This window comes from Dipodomys merriami, unplaced genomic scaffold, assembly GCF_024711535.1.
Source record: "Dipodomys merriami isolate MVZ:Mamm:240054 unplaced genomic scaffold, mDipMer1.0.p SCAF_508, whole genome shotgun sequence".
Taxonomy (NCBI): domain Eukaryota; kingdom Metazoa; phylum Chordata; class Mammalia; order Rodentia; family Heteromyidae; genus Dipodomys; species Dipodomys merriami.
The window spans coordinates 217,096-235,727 of record NW_027206078.1 but is presented as its reverse complement, the minus strand read 5'-3'; the positions used below and the strand labels follow the sequence as shown (position 1 = coordinate 235,727).

The 18,632-nt window shown below is 52.3% G+C and overlaps 1 protein-coding gene across 6 annotated transcripts in view; it reads right to left on the bottom strand.

Moving 5' to 3' along the window:
- Positions 1-5,573: 5,573 nt before the first annotated feature.
- The window catches only part of LOC138810731 (synaptosomal-associated protein 47-like), a 36,216-nt gene continuing 23,157 nt past the window's right edge, over positions 5,574-18,632 (bottom strand). For all 6 annotated transcript variants that reach the window (XM_069997924.1, XM_069997920.1, XM_069997919.1 and 3 more), the window contains one exon: positions 5,574-6,292. In XM_069997924.1, the coding sequence (XP_069854025.1) occupies positions 6,146-6,292 (147 nt within the window). In that variant the 3' untranslated portion in view covers positions 5,574-6,145. The remainder of the gene's footprint in view (positions 6,293-18,632) is intronic.

The following is an 18,632-nucleotide window of genomic DNA, read 5'->3' as shown; positions in this document are numbered from 1 at the left end:
GCTCAAGTAGTTAAGCCCTGAGTTCAAACCCAGGAACTGAAAGAAAAAACAACACACACACACACACACACACACACACACACACGCACATGCACACGCACGCACGCACGCACACACACACACACGAGCGCGCACACACACACACGTGCGCACACACACACACACACACACTGAGGCCAAAGGAGAAGAGGAATAGGAATGTGGACAGAGCTCAATAGCTATGTACAGACGATCATATAAAACAACACTCCATGAAATCAACTACAGGAAAAGGAAACGAGACTTTTTTTAGTTGCTGTTTTGTCTCTGCTTTTTCTCTTCCTTTTGTCTTGCTTGTTAATGTGTATTGGGGAGGGTAAGAGGGGGCATCGAAAAGGTGGTCAAGGGTGAACAAATACAACAGTGATACTCAGTAGACACTGTGAACAATGAACTGGCTATCTTGTAGGTGGGGCAGGAGGGAAAAATCAGGAGAAAGAGACAGAAGGGGAGACATGGTTTAAAAAGAATTGCACTCATTACTCATTACCTGATTCATGTAACTGTAACCCATCCACAGGATGGGGGGGAGGGCGGAGAAAAAATCTACAGAATGGAAGAAATCTATGTCAGGTATTCATAGAAGATCAACTAATCCAATTAATGAATGGGAAAATAAATGGATCTTCTGTTCCCCAAAGAAATGATACATGGGGGCTGGGAAGGTGGCTCAGTGGTAGAGTGCTTGCCTAGCATGCATGAAGCCCTGGGTTTGGTTCCTCAGCACCACATACACAGAAAACACCGGACATAGCACTGTGGCTCACACGGTAGAGTGCTAGCCTTGAGCAAAAGAAGCTAAGGGAGAGTGCCCAGGCCCTGAGTTCAAGCCCCAGTACTGGTGAAGAAGGAGGAGGAGGAGGAGGAGGAGGAGGAGAACAGGAAGAGGAGGAGAACAGGAGGAGGTGGAGGGAGAAAAGGAGGAGGAGGAGAAAGAACAGGAGGAGGAGGAGGAGAAGAGGAGGAGGAGAAAGAAGAGGAGGAAGAGGAAGAAGAGGAGGTAGAACAGGAGGAAGAGCAGGAGGAGGAGGAGGAGGAGGAGCAGCAGCAGCAGCAGCAGCAGCATTGCGGCCGCACACTAACCCTCCCGGGTGCTGGCAGCAGATGACATGCTTCTACGCTTCTGCTCTACTTCACTTGAGGAGCCGCACAGTGGGTGCCTCCTGGACAAGTCAGAGCCTGGAGAGTCAGAGTCTGGATTAAAGAATCCAGATTCGTAATGTTCTTCTCCATCCATCTCGTGTATGGATGGACGTGTGGCCAGCAGCCCTCATGAAGACCAGCGCAGATGAACCAGATGGTAAAATCCTGTGGGCTTTCCAGCGGGTCGGGGCTCGGGCGACCTCCGTGTGCCGCCCGTGAGGGCCCAGGGAGCCCACCTGCATTAGGAGGCCTCTGTCAGCAAAGGACGGGACCCTCTCCCCCCCCGCCGTGTTTGCAGCAGTGGTGGACCCAGAAGCCCTTGTCTGGGTGTGTGTCTGGCAGGAAGGGGGTGAGGGTCAGGGGTCCTGGCAATAAGCGGCAGCTGTCAGGCTTTGGGTGGCCAGCAGGGATAACACTGCTCTTGTAGACTCGAGCCACACAAGCATCTGACAAGAGGGTCTCCTGGATGTCAACTCTGCCGCACTGGTCAGTGTCCCCGGAAGTTGCATGGCACCTCTAACCAACTCCTGCTCATGCCCAGGAGCCTGCCCATCCGTAAGCAGTGGCTCTGAAGTCAGCGTTCCCTGCACACCCTGGGATGGCTATGCAACTGGCTAGGGAGCAACCTGAGAGGAGGGGCAGGAGCACAGTGTGAAGGTTAGGGAGCATCCTGAGGGGCAGGAGCACAGTGTGAAGGTTAGGGAGCGTGCTGAGGGGCAGGGGCACAGTGTGAAGGTTAGGGAGCGTGCTGAGGGGCAGGGGCACAGTGTGAAGGTTAGGGAGCGTGCTGAGGGGCAGGAGCACAGTGTGAAGGTTAGGGAGCGTGCTGAGGGGCAGGGGCACAGTGTGAAGGTTAGGGAGCGTGCTGAGGGGCAGGAGCACAGTGTGAAGGTTAGGGAGCGTGCTGAGGGGCAGGAGCACAGTGTGAAGGTTAGGGAGCGTGCGGAGAGGAGGGGCAGGAGCACAGTGTGAAGGTTAGGGAGCGTGCTGAGGGGCAGGAGCACAGTGTGAAGGTTAGGGAGCGTGCTGAGGGGCAGGAGCACAGTGTGAAGGTTAGGGAGCGTGCTGAGAGGAGGGGCAGGAGCACAGTGTGAAGGTTAGGGAGCATCCTGAGGGGCAGGAGCACAGTGTGAAGGTTAGGGAGCATCCTGAGGGGCAGGGGCACAGTGTGAAGGTTAGGGAGCGTGCTGAGGGGCAGGGGCACAGTGTGAAGGTTAGGGAGCATCCTGAGAGGAGGGGCAGGGGCACAGTGTGAAGGTTAGGGAGCGTGCTGAGGGGCAGGGGCACAGTGTGAAGGTTAGGGAGCGTGCTGAGAGGAGGGGCAGGAGCACAGTGTGAAGGTTAGGGAGCGTGCGGAGAGGAGGGGCAGGAGCACAGTGTGAAGGTTAGGGAGCGTCCTGAGGGGCAGGAGCACAGTGTGAAGGTTAGGGAGCGTCCTGAGGGGCAGGAGCACAGTGTGAAGGTTAGGGAGCGTGCTGAGGGGCAGGGGCACAGTGTGAAGGTTAGGGAGCGTGCTGAGAGGCAGGAGCACAGTGTGAAGGTTAGGGAGCGTGCTGAGGGGCAGGAGCACAGTGTGAAGGTTAGGGAGCGTGCTGAGAGGCAGGAGCACAGTGTGAAGGTTAGGGAGCATCCTGAGGGGCAGGAGCACAGTGTGAAGGTTAGGGAGCGTCCTGAGGGGCAGGAGCACAGTGTGAAGGTTAGGGAGCGTGCTGAGGGGCAGGGGCACAGTGTGAAGGTTAGGGAGCGTGCTGAGGGGCAGGGGCACAGTGTGAAGGTTAGGGAGCATCCTGAGGGGCAGGGGCACAGTGTGAAGGTTAGGGAGCGTGCTGAGGGGCAGGAGCACAGTGTGAAGGTTAGGGAGCGTGCTGAGGGGCAGGAGCACAGTGTGAAGGTTAGGGAGCGTGCTGAGGGGCAGGGGCACAGTGTGAAGGTTAGGGAGCATCGGGAGGGGCAGGAGCACAGTGTGAAGGTTAGGGAGCGTGCTGAGAGGAGGGGCAGGGGCACAGTGTGAAGGTTAGGGAGCGTGCTGAGAGGAGGGGCACAGTGTGAAGGTTAGGGAGCGTGCTGAGGGGCAGGGGCACAGTGTGAAGGTTAGGGAGCGTGCTGAGAGGAGGGGCACAGTGTGAAGGTTAGGGAGCGTGCTGAGAGGAGGGGCACAGTGTGAAGGTTAGGGAGCATCGGGAGGGGCAGGAGCACAGTGTGAAGGTTAGGGAGCGTGCTGAGAGGAGGGGCACAGTGTGAAGGTTAGGGAGCGTGCTGAGGGGCAGGGGCACAGTGTGAAGGTTAGGGAGCGTGCTGAGAGGAGGGGCAGGGGCACAGTGTGAAGGTTAGGGAGCGTGCTGAGGGGCAGGGGCACAGTGTGAAGGTTAGGGAGCGTGCTGAGAGGCAGGAGCACAGTGTGAAGGTTAGGGAGCGTGCTGAGGGGCAGGGGCACAGTGTGAAGGTTAGGGAGCGTGCTGAGGGGCAGGGGCACAGTGTGAAGGTTAGGGAGCGTGCTGAGGGGCAGGGGCACAGTGTGAAGGTTAGGGACTGCCCTGTCCTGTCTGAGGACCAGCCGTGCCCTTCTCCATCCCTGGTGCTACAGGTGTCAGTGGCAGCGAAGGTGTCTCCCTGGTGCTCAGCTGCAGGCCGTGGCCATGATTCCAGAGACCACCAACAAAGGAGCAGCCCTGTCTCCTTTCCTGTTTAAAGGGGGCCTGGGAAATACCTCTCCAACACATGAACCACCGCACCGAACTTCCAGGGGGGACCAAAAGCTCAAAGACGTAGTGGATGTGCAATCTCCTGCCAGCATGGATGCTCTGAGCTGCACCCAAGCCCGTGACTCATCCTTTGGCCTAGAGTCCAGCGGCGGGGGCCTCGCCTTGGGGAGGGCCGGAGGCCAAGGCTGCACCCAGGGCCCCTGGCCTGGGTGGACACAGCAGACACGGCCCCTCCCAGAGGGGCCCGGCCTCATCCCGCTCTACACAGATCCCACCCTCGGAAGCTGACAGGTAGGGCTTTTCTCTCTCCTAAGACGTCTCCACGTAGGCCCACGCCAGGCCTTGGAGCTCTGCTCCCTACTCACCGTTCTTGTGAGTACTGCCTGTTACCGCTTTTATCACATGTCAACCCATGTCCACAACATGCTGTAAAAGCTGACCAGGGTGATTAGTACACTCATCTCCTCAAACGGTTACGACTTCTCTGTGTGACCACACTCCCAACTTCTTTCTTCTCCATGTTAAAATATGCAATTTGTTATATTCATCATAGTTGCTAGACTGCATGACAGAACACTATAAATCATCCCTCCTAATTTTGTTTCCATATTCCTGTGCCTGCCACTACCCGTCCCGTGGCGAGCATTGTCCTACCCTCCAGTTCTGAAGACGGGCCTTTCTACCTTCCGTGTATCAGTCTGATCATTCGGTCTATGAGTGGGTAAAGGCTTGGGGAGGGCAAGGTGATTCACAACTGCAGTCCAGTACGTGGGTGGCAGAAGCGTGGGGCCACAAGCTTGAGGCCAGCCCGAGCTATATACAGTGAGACTCTGTGTCAAAAAAGATAGGAGAGAGATGGGTGCCAGTGGCTCATGCCTTAATCCTAGCTACTCAGGAGGCTGAGATCTAAGGATCAGGGTTCGAAGCCAGCCTGGGTAGAAAAGTCCCCATGAGACTCTTATCTCCAATTAACCACTAAAGAACTGGAGATTGCGCTGTGGCTCAAAGTGGTAGAGTGTTAGCCTTAAGTAAAAGAGCTCAGGGACAGTGCCCAGGCCCTGAGTTCAAGCCCCATGACCAACCAAAACAATTTTTAATTTTTTGTATGTGAACAAGTTTAGTGGTAGGGCACTTACCCAGCATCAGGCCTTGAGTCTAGCACCTCAAAAAGGATGTAGAAATACATGTATATACAGTGGGACGACACTGAGCAATAAAAATAAAATCTTGTCATTTGCAGCAGCACACATAAACCTGGAGAGTGTCAGGCTAAGGGACAGGAGCCAGGGGCAGAGACAAGTTCCTCCTACGGGGGAGGCACAGAAAGGTGTTCAGCAGAGGCTGGGAAGGGAGTGGAGAGGGCAGAGGCCGGACCAAAGCACAGCGGGAACGAGGAAGAGCTCTGGTGCGCGGACACGGGGGGGGGGGGGGGGGGGGCGTGACAGTGTGCAGAGGACACTTTATAAAGCCCAGGAGAGAAGAGCTGCAAACACTGGTTCCCAGCCTGACCCTCGCAGACACAGACAGCACGTGTTTCTTAAACGCCCACGAGAGTCACAAGGCCTGTTGTGGGGGTGTGGAAGGCCCAGCCCTCCCTGTGTGGGCTCTCCTAGTGGTGCAGTGAGTGCGCTTGCTCCAAGCACACCAGCAAGCAAAGGGGAGCAGCAAGACACAGCTTCAGAACCGAAATCAGAGCTTTCCTTTTATTTCTGGATAGCAGCAAAATCAGAGATCAACCTTCTGCTGGTAGCATGGCGGAAGTGTTTCTGTAGAGCTTCGGGTAAATGTCCAAACATGCACAAAGAAGATGGCTGACCAGAGAAGACAGCAAGGTGCGGGTGCCGCTGTGGCTCTGAGCAGGAGGAGTTTGGGTGTTGCTGGTAGAGCATGCCTGTGGGGCTCAGACAGGTCAGGGCTAGGCTGAGTCTCCTACTTCCTTCAAGAGGACTTACAGGCTTCTCTAATGCTCGGCGAGAACGGTGAACAGACAAAAATGTGACCATATTCATGTTGGACAACTGGGCCCCGGCCAGGCCCAAGTGTGGAGACTGAGATCTCGGACCAAGGGTACAAGCGGGTCACCTGGTGCGCCGGGCCTAGGCCTCAGAGGGCCTGGCCACATGCTACAGCGTCCAGGGAGCCCTTCCCGAGTGCGGTGCTCTAGGCGGCCCATCCGGGATGTGTGCACAGCAGCTGCCCAGGTCCGTACGAAGGGCGTGGGAAGCTGGACACGGCGGCTCCACGGCCCATGTCCCATCCTGCTAAGTCAGCTTTCTCATGCGCCGGGTATGTTTGTCCACAGTCAAGGTTGCTCGGTCCACAGCTGCGGTGATGCCGTCCAAGGCTTCATCCTGCCGCTCCAGTTCTGTCTCCGTGTCCAGTGCCAGTCCTTTCAGCTTGCTCAGGATCTGGGCAGCAGCACACACGACAGCGTTAGTGGATGTTCTGTAAGCACCCAGAGACATGTCTATCCCCTGCATCCCCGCTATAGCACCCCTGAGCCTGGGGTGACAAGGTAGATCGTTTGAGTCACTGGGGACAGAGCCAGTGTCGGGGCTTGGCCTTCACAACCAAAGGACCCTGCAGTCCCTGGCAGCCCCCAACACAGAGCAAGTACCACGGAAGTGGTGAATGAGCCTGCGTGGATAGCGGCACACTGTGCTGTCTGTGCATTACCTGTCTGCGACCACACGGATGTGGGAAAAACAGGACTAACCAGGAAAAATAGGGCTCTTTCCTCCACTGTATGTGTATGAACATAAAAGGCAGGACCAAGCAGGCTGGCACAGGCGGAGCAGCAGGTCTCCGCTAGCAATGGGCTTCAGGCAAGTCCACAGATGACAACGGAGCTGAGCAACCTGCCCCTCGTGGCCGCACCAGGTCCACACCGTTCAGCCTCACGCATCTCTGGGGATGCTGTGCTGCCAACGGCAGACGGCAGAGCAACCATGTGTAGGAGGACACACGTGGTAGGGATCACGAGTGACTGTTATTGCTCGTGGATCCTCTGCGCCACGGGCTTATCGACGCAAGGGCTCCCTGCAGCACTCCTGACTGTCTCTCGGAGGCTTCGCCACCCCAGCGACGGTCCTACCTCGGTCACCCTGGGTGCAGCAACTGGGCATAAAGGCCTGTCAGAGATGCGGGAGGCCCGGCAGTGCTGACCGCAGGGGTCCAGGGCTGCGGAGCCTGCTGGCAGGGTAGGCCAGGCTGAGGCCCCTCCGCTCTCCACCCACCCTCCGTGACTCACACCACACCCAATGTCGTTATTCTGTGGAGACTCATCACACTGTGGAGTGCTAGTTTAACTACATGCTCATGAAGCCTGGGTGTAAAAATTTAATATACAAAAAGGAAAACACGGTAAAAGAAATGACATTGACAAGCGCTTGTGATCCATGTGAACACCCTCTTAGGGAGTCTTCCCAGACGTGAGGGAGTGAGGCCATGAACACAAGCCGAGGACCCCGAGTTCCGTGTGCACGGGGGCTTCCATTAGCTCAGCACCTCCCTCAGCCATCCGGTGGCCAGGACCCCTCAGGGGCCCTTCCCTGCAGTCACCCCTCAGGGGCCCTTCCCTGCAGTCACCCCTCAGGGGCCCTTCCCTGCAGTCACCCCTCAGGGGCCCTTCCCTGCAGTCACCCCTCAGGGGCCCTTCCCTGCAGTCACTCCTCAGGCCACGCAGCGGCCAGGCATTACCCCCAGACCCCTCAGTGTCGCACGTGTGAAACGCTACCCCCGGTAGGGGCCTGAGCTGCGCCAGCGCCTCGGGTGGAGTAGCTGGCTGTCACCAGGCAGGTACTCAGAAGATGTACTGCCGCTGAATGTCAGGTTCTCCATTCTGGAATCCATATTGATGTTTGCTCACAGGACAGGGAGAGCTCAGTCCTTCGCTCTGTGTCTTGATTCAACAAGAGCTGGGAGGAGCCCAGGACAGTATGGCCCAACTCCTTCCCCAGATGGGGAGGTACACACGATCTGGCACAGTAACAGCTGTGCAGACGGAGGAGGGTCTCCGCGATGGAGCCTGTCCCACCTGTGTGCAGACAGACGGGAGGCAGGGAGTGCACGCAGACTTCAGCAGTCTGCGCCGGGACCACCATCACAGGAGGCCAGCACCGCTGACTGTGGGCAGCTGTTCTACGCCAGCTTTCCTGCCCTCTCTGGGACACAGTGGAAACTCCATCATTGAGTCATTCCTGAGAAGCTGGCTGGAGCTCTGGAAAGTATACTGTGGGGTCAGCTGGCTCTGGGGGATGGGCAGATGACGTCATGCAATAGGTCTTTTCCATCTCTTCCTATGACCTCACACAGCAGATGCCCAGACAGTGCAGTAAAAAAGAAAAATGAATCCCACCCACTGCCAGTGGGTTGCTCCTCCCTGCCACGTGCTGTGGTTGGTAACAGCCCTCCCAGGCACCTGGTCTATTCGGAAGGTCACCCTGCCAGGAGCGAGTGCAGAGGAATCGCCCGTGCCCCCCCGGCACACCGTCTGAGGTCCTGTGAGGAGCACCCTGCCTCCTGTGGTCAGACCACACGCAGTCTGGAGGTGGTGCTCTGCAGGGTCTAGGGCCTGCCCATCACTGTGAAACTCTGCTGGAATTTATGGCTACGTGCCAGGTAACCGTGGAGTTAGTGACGGTGCCCTATGCAACCTTCCTTAGTTTGTGTTCATGTACCAGAAATGCCCCCTCAACGACACATTACTCGGGCTGTTCCCATCCCTAAGGACACATGTCTGAGTTTAAAACAGAAATGCTGTCATGGACTGTAAGGCTCTACACTATCTGCTGTGATCTCTGAGCACAAAAGCTGAGAGCAAGGGTCTCGGCCCTTCTGGAACTTGGACGCTTCAGCACCCAACGTGGTTATGTGTGTGTTCTGTTGTCCCACCTGCAACTTGTTCCCTCCGCTTGTGACTCATCATTTGCTTGTTTTTGTTCTAGCCAAGAATGGTGCGTGTGGGATGCAAGCGAAGTCAGGCAGGAAGAGGTGTCTTTCACACTAGTACTACAGGTTTGGCGTTCCTACTCTGAAAATCCAAAGTCTGGAATGATGTTACACCAAACATTCCACACCAGACCTCCTAGGTCGGTGGTAGTCAAGACGACTGTGTACTAAAATTCAGTAAGATCACCTGCGGTGTATGTATATACAGGTGTACATGAAACAAGTTAATTCCATGTTTAGACTTAAGTGCCATCCCTACGGCATCTCATTTTGTCTATGTACATACTCCAATTCCTAACCAACCCAAAATGCACAACACTTTGGTCCTCAGCATTTCCTTCAGGAGAAGCCCTATTTTTACCACTATATCAAAATATTCTTATAAAGCAAAGATGTGGATTCAAGCATATACAGTTCTCTTTTCTGTTTGTTGTTTTTTTCATTCTCTTGCTATTGTAAACAAAAGCTGAGAATTAAGGGACCCTGGCTATTTAACTGAACATGACTTTATGAACTTCATACATAATCTGCAAACATACTCTTGTGAACAAGGTCAAGGAAGACTGGGCACTGGCCCACAGTGGAGATCCGCTGGACCCAGGCCGGGCCAGCCTGCAACAGGGTACAACCTGCACAACATGAGACATTCTGGAACACTGACTCAGTAGCAGCACCAGGATTCTGAGAAGTCCTATGTTCCTGAAAACCAGAATGAGGACTTCATCAAGGACATGAGGAAGGCACATACACACCCAGAGACACAGGCCCAGGCGCTGTGTCCACACTGGAACCTCCACAAAGCCTATCCACTAAAAGGAAAGGTAAGACGCAACTGCAATTAGAAGGACCCACATGTCAAGAAGCAAACAATGGCTATCTACAAAATACCACATTTTACAAGGAAATCCATTAAAATGGTGATTGACTGGGTATAATATTCCTTTTCAAAAAGAAATCCTAATATTCTTATGTGAATGTCAAACCTGAAACATATGTCGACCAGGACAAATAGCTAAACACTAGCCACATGTGAAACAAGACCACAGAGCCACAGGCCCACCAAGGACCACCTCCATGACAGGCTCTGAGTGTCCTTAGCTTCCTGACAGGCTATGAGATAAACCGCCCTTTCTCTGTACACAGCAAGACACTGGCAAAAGTGAGAATATGCACCTTCCCTGGCCTTCACCTAATATGCACATGCAACCAACAGCCAAAAGCAGCTGATTACCTATGAACGCTTGGGCATTTTACTGTATAAATACTCAAAATAAAGGCTGGTTGCTATTCAACTTTTGACTTGGAAAAAGTCTCACCATTTTTTAAGTCTTAAAAATAGAACTCATTCCGAACAGCCAGTTAAGACCCTTGGCCTGCCTGCCAAAATGCACTTGAAATTAATTAATACTGTAAAAACTGAAAAGATCTTTATAGCTACTAAGTGTGCAGACAAAGAAAATGACTGAGTTAACCTTCCAAGTGCTAGCAGTTCCTCTAGAATCTTGGTAGCCTTTCTTCTTTAAAAGAGGGACTGAAGTAATTAAGCAGCGTCGTGCACATTCCATATAACTGAGGATGGAAAGAATGGAGCTCATGAAGTCTGGCCAAACCTTAAAAACAGTTGTTCCCCCTGTGGCCCAGGATGACAAGCTGTCTAGTCATCAGTGCACAATGCCGCCAGCCTCTGAAATATCCAGGGGCCTCTCTGATGAGCCCTTTCTGGCTGTGTGTCAAAGACTAAGCTCAAAACGGATGCTTCCCCAAGTCCCTGCTACATTCATGAGTAAACATGGTCACTAGGCAGTTTTACCCACGTAGAGGTTTACCTGTCTCATAAGTGCTCTGAGTTTTAGGAGAAAGCAGCACAGAGCCTACACAGCACAGGCAAGACACAGAAACGTGTGTGCACTTGGGAGGCATTTAGAAAGAAACCTCCACGACAGCCAGAGCTCTGTGGCTCGGGGCACTCCCAATGTCTGCACGAGGAGAGGCAGCAAGTGCTGCTGCTGAACAGGCTGGCCGGTCATCTCCGCCTATGAAGGAAGGAGAAGGGCTTGGGGGACTCAGGCAGAAACCAGCCAGGAAGCAGAGACTTGAACAAGCTCAGGGGAGAAGGCAGACAGAGGGGAAAGCAGTCATGGTCCTGAGGATAGACACTTTCCTAAGGCTTTCTTTGAGGAGCCAAGATCCTCGAGGCTTGGCCACCTTGCCAGCCCTTGGGTCCCAGAGATGCCCCGGAACAAAACGTGCATGGCTCAGTGATACGTGCCGGCAGCCCACATGTACAAAGCTGCCTGGATTTAGGACAAGCGTCACCAACACTGCCTGGGTTGACAGGAACACCATACGAGATGTACCACGAGAGGGAAAGCGGGGAGAGCCATCTCCATTTTGTCCAAAAGGAGAGGAAGTAGGTAGTGCAGCTACAGCTCACTGAGGCTGCACAGGTATACTCAACACAACACGAAGCTTGTGCTGGGGTGCAGCCTCAGCCTGCCAACCTACCACACAGCCCAGCTCTGGTGACTACTCTGTGCCCCCGCTAGCTGCCGTCACGCCGCCCCAGGGCTCAGGTGAGACCATGTGAGTCTCAAGTGCCTGCAGTGAGTTCCCTGTTCGCTAGCTTGGAAGCCTCAACTGTCACGCTGACTCACCCAGAAACTGTGAATTTTCTTGCAGTGAGAAATTAGCGACCATTTAAGAACAGAGCTGGGATAAATCAAGCTGTCTACAACTCCAAATAGCTCTACCAGTCAAGGCCGTTAATATGCTGTGGGGAAGGCAAGAGAGGGAAGTTGGCTTTCGCCACAGCAAAGCCCCAGGGGCTGCAGGAACATGCTCAGCTGCAATCTGTCACATGCGGCATTCTCAGACCACCCTGCCTGCTCCGAGGGGTGTGGGGCTGGGAGCAGGGTAGGCACGGGGCTCCCCACTCGGGAATCCCACATCTGTGGAGTGGTGGGGCTGGCTTGTGCTATTTCTGATGGACTTAGAGACCCCGGAGGTCTTCGGGGACCTGTGTGCCTTGAGCTACATCTGGCAGCTGGTTGCCCTGGTAGATGGCTATTCTTACTCCAGGTCCAAAGAGAGAAATGGTGCTGGACGCTGAGCGTTTGGGGCTGGGCTTGGTCACTCCCTTGATTTGCTACCAGGCCACAATGAGATGCCAGGGTTTGAGAGAAAAAGGAATCTTCATTTTTTAACAGAAGGGATTTGAATTTAAAATACCACTTTGAAAGGTCATATGAGTGTGTGTGTGTGTGTGTGTGTGTGTCTGTGTGTCTGTCAGCGGTACCCTTGACAGAGAGAAGATGTACTGAACGGTCTCTTCACAGTCTACTCGGCCTTCAGGAACACGTGGGTGCTGGGCACAGCTTCGTTAGTTCAGGTCAGTCCCCAGCAGGGGCTCTGCCACATGGAAAGGGGAGCGCAGCAAGTAGCCATCCGGCTAAGACGTAGCACGGTACATACCCATCTCAGGATATGCTTTCTCTCACTGTGCACAAGATGGACAGACAGACATGTGCTGTCCAGACCTAGCACCAATGGCCTCCTTGGGCTTCATCTTCTCTCGTTTGTATAATATGACCCAACAGCATCACAAATCCAAAACCTGCTTCCCAGTCTAAATCAAGAAGTGTGTAACACTTATCACTTATTTCTAAAAGTTAATAGCAGGGTGGGGGAAGATGGCTCACACCTGTAATCATAGCTATTCGGAGCCTGAGATCTGAAGATTGAAGTTTGAAGCCAGCCTGGCCAGGAAAGCCTGTGAGACATCTCTAATTAACCAGCAAAAAGCAGGAAATGGCTCAAGTGGTAGAGTGATAGTCTTGAGCAAAAGATCTCAGAGACAGCACCCAGGCCCCAAGTGCTTTTCAAGCACTTAGACCTGCCCGTCTTCCCTAGGCAGGTCCTCCAGGAACATGTCCTTTGGGATTTTTATGGAGGCTTCCTTAGGAAGGCATGGCTGATTAGAAGACACATTTCTGCAGAGAAATGGCAGGAAATAGGACTAAGACCAAATGTATATTTCATAACACAGAGGCAGACACACGAACTGCACATATCCAGTGCCAGGCAATGGAAGTATGAAATAGTAGGAAGTATTTTCTTTGACCACAGTGGAATCAAGATGTGGTTAGAAATATGGAAATCCATAACATTCACAAATACGTAGAAATTAAACACCATTCTCCTACAATCAATGGAAGGAAATCAGTAACTCCTTGAGATAAGAACCGCAGCGTGATAACCATGCTGTTTCCACTCAGGTCTGGCCCTCAAATGTGGGGGTCGACTTGGAGAACGGGAGAGATGCACATCACTCCCCCAGGAGGAAAGCCACAGGGCCACTCCACTGGCGCACAGAAGACATCACCAAAGCCCATATCCCCTCTTGATGAAACTCTCAGAAACCGGCAACACCAGGAACGTCATCACCATGGCCAAGGGTGTTCGTGAGAAACGATCACTAACACAGTTTTCCCCAAGATCGGGACAGAGGTGGGAGCAGATGCCAATGTCTACCACAGGGTACTGGCACCCTGGAAGCTATAGTTAACGGAGAGGGCAACCATGGTAGAAAGGACACAGTGAAACAGTCTCTGTGTGCAGAAGATGTTATCTGTTCAGAGCTGATTCATGAGCTTAGTATGGTTGCAGGCCTAACAGGACAATAACCAGTTGGTTCTATACCAGCAGTAAAGAATCAGAAAAGGATGTTAAGGAATTAAAACATACAATAGCATCCCAAACAATAACAAGGCAGAGTTTATGCAAGGAGGTGAAAAGCGTGCACACTGACAATGACTAAACACTGTTGAATGAAGTGACAGACCCACACAAGGACACCCTATGTGCCTGGGTTGGGAGACCTCATGGCAGCTCAGCTGTGGCTTCCTAGAGAGATCTCGAATCTGTGAAGTCACTATCAAAATTCCAACTGCAGTTTCTATAAATGAAATGGAAAGGCTGAGACTTAAATCCCTATGAAACAGAATAGTAAGATTGAAAGACTCACCCTTCCCAATCTCAACGCTTGCTATAGAGCTATAATAATAAAGTATCACCGATGTTGGGCAAACAGAAGAGAAAAAAGAGAAAAACCAGAAATAAAGTTATACTTCTACAGCTCTTGGGCGTCTGACATGGAACCAATGCTACCTAATTGGGGAAGGAATGGCTGGTTCACCAGGCAGGGCAGGGACAAGTGGATATCCACATGGCAAAAACATCTCAAGCAAGCTGGGCGCCGGTGGCTCACGCCTGTCATCTTAGCTACTCAGGAGGCTGGGATCTGAGGATCGCGGTTCATTGCCAGCCCAGGCAGGAAAGTCTGTGACTCTTATCTCCAATAAACCACTAGAAAACCGGAAGTGGTGCTGTGGCTCAAGCAGGAGAGTGCTGCCTTGAGCTGAAGAGCTGAGGGACAGCACCCAGGCCCAGAGTTCAAGCCCCATGGCCGACAAAAAAAAAAATAATAATTATTATTTTTATGGAAGTGGAGTTGTAGCTCAAGTAGTAAAGCACTAGCCTTAAACCAAAGAAGCTTAGAGACAGTACCCAGGCCCCAAGTTCAAACCTTAGAACTGGTGGGCATGCAAGCGTGCACGCGTACACGAGTACACACGCACGCACGCACACACGCACACGCACACACACACACACACACACACACACACACACACACACACACACACAGATATAAAGAATTTCTACACAATGAAGTCTTATCCAAAACAAGCACAAGAGCAAGGTTTTCAGAGTTTGGACTATTACCATGCACATAATGTGTTATCTCATGATGAAACCTAAATGAATATCAAAGTTTACTTCTGTTTTTTATACGCCTTACACATACATAGCCCAAAAGGATCTTATGCAGTATCCTCAGTACACCTGTGTTGTGACATCAAGTGTGTATCATGTCTTTGATCAAAAAGATTTAAATCTTGGGACATTTTATATTTTTGGATCAGACAATCTGTGAGTGAGATAGATGTTTCAACGCATCACTAACATCTACACTGGAATCAAAGTTACAAGGAAAAACAGCTCTATAAACCCCCTGCTCCCCAAAATCTGTCTTAGCTGCACTGTAATAAGGAAGTAGATGGCCAGTGGCCAGTGGCCAGCTCTGGCAGCAGGAGGCTGCCAAGCAGAGACAACAGAACCCTGAAACGTGCTGTGACACACACACACCGTAGCCCATGGCTCAGACCCCTGTGTCTGGCGGACACTCCCCAGGTGAGCAGTCTGGCTGTCAGGCCTGTTCACGGGGGTCATGTGCTCCTTCCACAGTGCTTGCCCATGCAGAGCTCTTGAGGTTTGCACCAACAGTCACATGGACAAACAAGCTTGTGGCTTCTCCAAGTGGATTGTGTATGTGCAATTGCGTGTATGTGTGTGTTTATGCACAGCCAGCATTCATCAGTCCTCATGCTCATCTCAGGCTCTTGGTTGGGGCCCTATTATGCAGATGAGGTGCTAGAGAAGAGACTAAGTGATGCTCTTCTAGCAGAGTGAGGACACAGACGGACTGAAGCAAGTTTAAACCTGTGTGCTGAGATAGGCCAGGGAGATGAAAGACGAAGGAAAGACAAGGATGTCTTAAAACAGTTCCATAGCCCTAAGTTCAGCTTCCTGTGAGGACGGGCATGTGTGGCGCTGGAGCTGGCACAGCGTGACACGGACTCCACAGATGCAAACAAGAAGACAGAAGCACCTGCATCTCTTGTGGCTCTCAACTACTCAGGGCCTGAGAGCCTTGGGCGGCCACCACTCCCCCACCCCACATTCCAACTCCCCACCACCGAAGCGTCCCACTGGAATAACTGTTTTGTTGAGCTGAGTTAATCAACTTGGTCCTTTTCATTTCTATGGGGGGGGGGAGGGTGTGGTGTGTGTGTGTGTGTGTGTGTGTGTGTGTGTGTGTGTGTGTGTGTGTGTGTGTGTGTGTGTGTGTGTGTGTGTGTGTGTGTGTGTGTGTGTGTGTGTGTGTGTGTGTGTGTGTGTGTGTGTGTGTGTGTGTGTGTGTGTGTGGCTTTTTTACTGGAGATAATTTTTAATTGGAGATAAGAGTCACACAGACTTTTCTGCCCAGTCAGATCTCATCCTCCTAAGCAGCTAGGTTTGCAGGCATAAGCCACCAGCACCCATGTTCTTACTGTTTGCGAGAGCCCCGAGCGCAGCAGGTGCGTCCCAAGAGGAGCCTCCACACACTCTTCTCGCCACCACACGAGGGTCTGGGCACAGCGGCCCCCTTTCTCCGCCACAGCCTGTCACTAGGACCAGCTGCCTCCTCTTGCTAACACCCAGCAGACCCAACTGCTTGGTATCCCCTGGCTGCTTCTCATTGCAAGGGGAAGTGGGGATGAAGAACCTCCAAACAGGACAGAACAAAGAAATGGAGAGGAAGAAACACAACGTGGGCCCCCCACACCCTGCTGCGCACAACCTATTGCCCTTTTTTGTGTTATAACCCTCAAACCCCCGTATGGACAACGTGGCACCCACAGATCTGATAGAGCACAGCCGCAGTTCTAGGGAGGAGAAGCCATGGTGGCCAGCAGAGGGGCGCTGCCAAATCCACCAGGGAATGGGCTCCCCGCGGCCCCTGGGATCTTCCTCCCTTGGCCACAGTGACGCGGCCGCGGCAGCCACAGACCACGCACCCACCCAGCCCACTCCCATCCCCATGCCGTCCTGGCCGCCTCCCCCAGCAGCCTCAACTGCAATTTAAATCATCAGGACACGTCTCAACGTAAGGGCCTCCACAGCATCTACAACCAAAACCACAGCTGGATGGAGGAGGAGCTCGTGCATTCTTGTTTTCTCCAGAAAATTTAACTCATTCCTACTTATGCTGAGCTTCAACTGCAGAGTGAAGAATTCTTTCCTAACTATGAAACATGTGTTTTTAATCTTGCGAGGAACATTCTGTGTAAAGCTGACCAGTAGACAGGGCTCAGCAGCCTTCTCCACGGGTCCCGCCAACTGCTCCTGGCCAGCCCCATCACAGACAACTGTCCACACCACTGGCCTGGGCGGCTCAACACACGGTACCCGCTGTGACGCTGGATCCTGCCACAGACAGTCCTATCCTCAGCTCTGTGTGAGTGCACCCTGACATCCCCATCTCAGGCCAGCCTATGGCACAGGCTGGCCACTGGATATCTGGAGACAGGAAAGGGCCCAGGAAACAGTATGTTCACCTAACAGATGACATTCCCACCTTTTCATCCAGAGTGTGGCACCTTCTTCAGTCTAAAGACAACTAGAGAACACAGCCACTAACACCATGGTACGGGGCACCCTCAAACCTCACCTACCCTAGGACCCGGGTGCTCTTGTAGCCTCTCGGACAAAGGCTCAGGAACAGCCCAAGATGGTACTCAGTGAGCCCGAAAGTCAATACACTGAGTACACTGTCTGTGGCCTGTAGAATGTGCCATCACACCTGGCAAGTAAAGTGTGTGTATCATGCTTGAAAATGACTTCTAGATCACAAGGAAAAAGGGGCGTGGATGCATTTTTAAATATGCCATTCAAAAGATAAAGGCCTTTCTTCACTCAAAGAAAGAGCTGAGCTCAAAGAAGTTTATGGCTATGTGAACACATAAAATGTAAATCAACATGTGGTGCCTTATACCTGTAGTCGTAACTACTTAGGAGGCTGAGACCTGAGGATCACAGTACAAAGCCAGTTTAGGTAGATAAATCAGACTCTTATCTCCAATAACCAGTAAAAAGCTGCAAGTTGAGGTGTGCCTCAAATGGTAGAGTGCCAGCCTTGAGAAAAAAACCAAGCAAGTACACGAGGCTCTGAGTTCAAGCCCCAGTACCCCCTACACACAAGAATTTGTTTTTAAAAAGCAGGCTTAACAGATTGCTCATAACCACTTTCCAGTGGCAGTGGGCAGTCTCTCACACACTTTGTCCGATAGGACACCAGGGTCCATCTGCTGTCTGGGATGGAGCTGCTACACATCCCCTAGTACTGAGCATGGACACAGGTCTTGGACAGGACAGGCCACTGTGTGTTCATTTCAATAGCAGAACTGGGCAAGTGTAAATGCTGACTCAAAACTGCATGATTTGGAGGAATTACTATTCTTTTTTCAAGGCAAGAATGGTATCGAGATGACTGTTTAACAGCTTTTATCTTTGATCTTGGTGTTTTTGAGAGAGGATCTCACTATATAATCCAAGCTGGCCTCTAAGCCATGGTTCTCCTACCCTAGCCTCCCAAGTGCTAGAATTACAGACTCAGAGATCACAGACGTACACTTCCATGCCCAGCTTATGAACAGCTCTTATCTGTTAAAGAAACATACTGAAATATCTGCAAGTGAAATGATACAATGATGAGGTGCTACTCAGAAACTAGAAAACACATTGCATTGTCCAGCAATACCACAGGAAGACAAACTAAAAATGTGTGTACCAAATATTTCAGTTTCCTAGGGAAATGTTGTGAACTTCTTTACAAACCAAAGCTCAGGATGAGAGGGAACTGCATGTGCCAGTGCATCCTGGCTGCACATGCACACGTGGCCCATGTGCGCACGTGCGTATGTAGGCACGCACACACACACACACACACGCCCCCCCTGCAGTGCACATACCAGTACATGAGCAGTAGACGCAGTACACACCACACACGTACAGTACACACACATGGACAGTATATGCAACAGGAGCACAGGTGTACAAACATACACTATGGGTGGAAGAGCTACCAAGGCAACTGTGTGTGCAGGAACAAACGAGCATGCTGTGCCGTACTTATGCCAT